This window comes from Penaeus chinensis, chromosome 21, assembly GCF_019202785.1.
Source record: "Penaeus chinensis breed Huanghai No. 1 chromosome 21, ASM1920278v2, whole genome shotgun sequence".
In the NCBI taxonomy this organism is placed as follows: Eukaryota; Metazoa; Arthropoda; class Malacostraca; order Decapoda; family Penaeidae; genus Penaeus; species Penaeus chinensis.
This window is the reverse complement of record NC_061839.1, coordinates 17,464,606-17,469,605: the sequence shown is the minus strand read 5'-3', so window position 1 is coordinate 17,469,605 and position 5,000 is coordinate 17,464,606. Positions and strand designations below refer to the sequence as shown.

General features: G+C 32.8%; 1 protein-coding gene across 2 annotated transcripts in view; it reads left to right on the top strand.

Annotated features, from left to right (window-relative positions):
* LOC125036552 (lysophospholipid acyltransferase 5-like) overlaps nt 1-5,000 on the top strand; it is a 35,274-nt gene that overhangs the window by 28,523 nt on the left and 1,751 nt on the right. Inside the window, exons 8-10 of one of the 2 annotated variants that reach the window (XM_047629253.1) lie at nt 1-49; nt 1,460-1,607; nt 3,904-4,055. The exon at nt 1-49 is cut by the window's left edge and continues 96 nt beyond it. In XM_047629253.1, the coding sequence (XP_047485209.1) occupies nt 1-49; nt 1,460-1,607; nt 3,904-4,055 (349 nt within the window). The remainder of the gene's footprint in view (nt 50-1,459; nt 1,608-3,903; nt 4,056-5,000) is intronic. The other variant, XM_047629254.1, reaches the window with a different exon arrangement.

Here is a 5,000-nt window from a genome sequence, read left to right as displayed (position 1 = left end):
GGGACATGATTTCTTCCTTCAACATAAATACAAATGCTTGGGTAGCCCAGTAAGTAGGTGCTTACACCTAAGCTAGCTTTAATGCACAGTTGATGTTCTATTACTTGAAAATGCATTACATATCCCAAAAGTGCCACTATATTTTGCCAGTTTATTATTTCATTCATCACAAAGTACAGAAATTTAAGTACAGATAAAATATCACAAGTTCCCTGGTTAATATTTCAGAAGATTTTATGGATTGTTCAGTAGTTATTAACCATCTATGTGGTAATTTTTTGTGAATGTAGTATTTGGTTGTATTTTTTTAGTAAATATGCATTTGTTCATTTATGTTGATTTTGATTTTTTTTGTTAGATTTCATCAAAATTGTGTGTTTGTATGTGTGTATGGCAAGATGTGTGAGGGCATGTGATCGTGTGAGTCTACTTGTAAATGTGCATGCCTGTTTTTTATTAATTTTAAGTTTCTTTACACAGGGAGTGTAACAAATATTATTTGTTATTATTCTTGTTTTTGTTGTTATTTTATTAATATATTATTATTGTTATTGTTGTTGTTGTTGTTGTTGATTGTTATTGTTTTATTATTATTATTATTATTATTATTATTATTATAACTATTATTATTATTTCTATTATTTTTATTATTATTATTATTATTATTATTATTATTATTATTATAACTATTATTATTATTACTGTTACTATTACTATTACTATTATTATCTTCATCATCCATTTTATTTTTTTATTATTATTATTATTGTTATTGTTATTATTATTGTTGTTGTTGTTGTTGTTATTATTGTTGTCATTATTATTGTTGTCATTATTATTGCTGTCATTATTATTATTGTTATTATTATTATCATTAGCATTAGCATTATTATTATTATTATTATTATTATTATTATTATTATTATTATTTATCATCGCCATCGTCATTGTTATTATCATCATCATCATCATCATCATCATCATCATCATCGTCTTCTTCTTCATTGTTATTTTTTCTTTTTTATTATCTTTATATTTATCATTGTTATTACTATTATTGTTATTATTGTTGTTGTTGTTGTTGTTGCTGTAATTGTTTTTATTGTTATTTTTTCAATTATTATTGTTATTATTATTATTTTTATTATTATTATTATTATCATCATTATAATTATTAATTACAATTTTTGTCTCGGGTTTTATTACTTTTAGTTATATAGTTAAAGTTGTTGTTTTTAATTTGTTTAATCTTAATAGATAGCTATTAAATAAAAAAAAATTAACGTCATTGCCTTTTTCACATTGGAATTAACTTTTGAACAACACAAATTGTTGAACTTTACTGATTTAACCATCCATATGAATTTTAAAATTTAGTAAACATTGTACTTGATTGACATTAATTTAATTTTTGTTTATTGCGATTTTCTGATTAATTTTCTCTCGTGTCTCCTACAAGATACGTGTACAAGAGATTGCGGTTCTTGAACAACCGCTACATCTCACAGGCTGCAGCCCTTGTATTTCTAGCAGTATGGCATGGACTTCACTCTGGGTATTATGCCTGTTTCTTCATGGAGTTTGTTGTCATAAACCTCGAGAAAGATGTAAGTCCTTTTGTTCATACTGGAGAATTTCATTGCTAATATTTACAGCCTATCATGATATTTTATCTTCTGAGTAACCTACCCAACCAGAATTAACTGGCTTACTATGATAGATATATTTTTTATTATGTCTTTGTAGTATTCTGAGTTTAATGGATAGTAGAGATTTTGATCCTTATCCTTCATTTTGTTCATTTCATCTCCTTTTGTGACCATTGTTCATGACAAGATCTATTGGTAGTTGTATGAGCAAAATGAAATAAACCTTAGGTAGTGATTGATATGAGAAAGGAACTAAGCCTTTCATTTATGTATTAATCCATTCCCTCCATGAGAATTTGAGGTTTGCTGGGCCTCCACTCTGGGGAATATGCACGGCTGACTGGGCTTGCCTTCTGGGACTTTTTCAGATGTGCCACACCAACATAGCACTATGATTTCTTTTTGTATCATTTGTATCAAAAACATGACTGTCATGTTTTTGCATGTTCATTTTAGGTGCTAGATTGAACCTGAATTAGCCTGATTATGTGAATTAGAGTCCATTTCCATAAACCAGCTGTGTTACACTCTGTGTAAAAGGTGGATTGTACTTTAAGTTTTGCAAATCTTATTCTTAGGAAATGAGAGATTGTATGCAGTTATATACTCTGCTACTCCCATGGCTTCAGTACTTCACTTTTATATGACATACTTCAAGATGACAGAGCATCATATGACAATCTGAGTAGTTGACACAATGAAGCTGATCATGTAAACTAGAGTCCACTTAAGTAAATCAGATGATTATACTATGTGTAAAAGAATTGAATGGGCTATAATTGGGGAAGAAAAATATGATTTTCTTTCATTTTTATCATTTTTATTCATATGAAAAATACAAACAAGAGCTGCTACTCCAGTACTTCTTCCATTCCCATTGTGAGATAAGTATTGTTGACAGCAACTCTTCTTAGTCCATGGATGTGTCTTGGTGTGACACACATCCCATCTCAAACTCAGAGCTGCTGTTGGGGTTGCTGCTGCTGTTGAGGAGACTTCCCCCAGGAATGAAACTATTGATATCAGAAAGATTATAATATTCCTAGGTGGCGATGCTGGTTGGTATTCTGTATTCTCACTTGAGGACGATCTGAAACTAACACTATAATGAACAATTTGCTAAAACTAAGTAGATAGTGAAAATAAACATAAACAAAATGTTTATCAATAAATAGACTATGCAAGTGCAAGATATTGAAGTGAAGGTTACTTAAAGGTTCATATCACCAGCAGTCTTCTGAGCATGACATCTTCCAGGGATAATAGGCAAATGAGTTATGGCTGAATATCTCCCCTTATTCAAAACAATAGACAATCAGGTCATTACATGGATAGACAATACCCTGGGGCCTGTGACATTTGGGCATGAGGGACCTTATCCTCTCGCCTTTCTCTCTCTCCCTCTCACGTGCATGTACACACAGACCTTTTTTTTTTTCTATACTCTCTCTCACTTTTATTTCTTTTTTCTCTAACTATTAATTCTCTTCTCTGTTTCTCACATTTCTATTATGCTCTCTCTCTTTCTCTCTCTCTCTCTCTCTCTCTCTCTCTCTCTCTCTCTCTCTCTCTCTCTCTCTCTCTCTCTCTCTCTCTCTCTGTCTCCCTCTGTCTCCCTCTCCCTCTCCCTCTCTCCCTCTCTCCCTCCCCCCTCCCTCCCCCCCTCCCCCTTCCCCCCTCCCCCTTCTCCCCTCCCTCTCCCTTCCCCTTTCCCTTTCCCTTTCCCTTTCCCTTTCCCTTTCCCTTTCACTCTCTCCTTTCCCCTCCCCCCCTATCTATCTCTCTCTTTCTCTTTCTCTTTCTCTCCTTTTCCCTTTCCCTTTTCCCTTTTCCCTTTCCTTTTCCTTTTCCCCCTTTCTCTGCCTCCCCCCCTCTCTCTCTCTCTCTCCCTCTCTGTCCCTCCCTTCCTCCCTCTCTCTCTCTCTTGCTCACTTGCCCAGTCACCCCCCCCCCCCCCCACACCTTTCCATAATTCCTCAGGAATAAAAGAACAGCATTAAATGTAATTGCATGCATCATAGTAACAAGACCCATCTGGAGCTGTGCCCAAGATAGCCATAGATAACATGTCACCTGGAGGCACAACCAAGTCAGCCATGACATTAACCCCACATTCTCTGGAGGTGATGGGTTAAAAATATGGAAAACCTTATTGAGTGTAATGGCAAAGTAAATATCAATAAAGATGGTAAAATATTTTGAGAAAAGTAAATTGCTATTAGATTAAATCTAATTAAAATTCTTTCTTCCACAGCTAACTAGCATAGTGAGCAAGTATCCACGCATTGTCTCTGCAATCAATGCAGGTCCATTAGTGATATTCATAAAGTTTGTTATTAAGAAGATATATGTTGTGATATTCATGGGCTACTGCTTAGGACCATTTGTTTTGCTGAAATTCAACAGGTAAGAAATCATTTAAATTGCATACTATTGTATTTGGATGTTCCAATGAAGAGTTTTCCAAACAAACTCCCCCTTATATGTTAACATAGATTGCTTTTGTTGATTTAATTTAGAAACATTATATTTGTTTAGCATATTTTTATAGATGATTAATCTTTCCTATCTCACCTGTTTACCCATTTCCTTCATTTTCTATTGTTATTAGATTATTGATAATATTGTAATAATCAATGTCACCAATCATAATAACAATACCAATATTAATTGCATTAGAAAATAGCAATTCTCCTGAAATTTAATGAATGCGAAAATCAAGTGAGGTCACAACAGGTATCTCATTGACTCCTTTGTAGCCAAACACTTGTGCAGCCAACTTTATGTAATAATATTCATAAACTACTGTGGACAGTGAATGTACTCTGTACCCTGTGCATAAAGGTCTTTTCCTGCCAATATGTAATATCACATGTAAAATCTTATAAAATTATTTCAATCTTTGCAAGGCTAGTGATATATCTATATCTATCTATATATATATATATAATAGATAGATAGATAGATAGATAGATAGATAGATAGATAGATAGATATAGATACACACACACACACACACACACACACACACACACACACACACACACACACACACACACACACACACACACACACACACACACACACACACACACACACACACACACATACACACACACATACACACACACATACACACACACATACACACACACACACACACACACACACACACATAAGTACCCACATACATACACACATTATATATATAATATATATAATATACATATATATATATATAAAATGTGTATATATGTATATATGTATATATGTGTATGTGTATGTGTATGTGTATGTGTATCTATATGTATATGTATATGTATAAGTATATGTATATGTATAAGTATATGT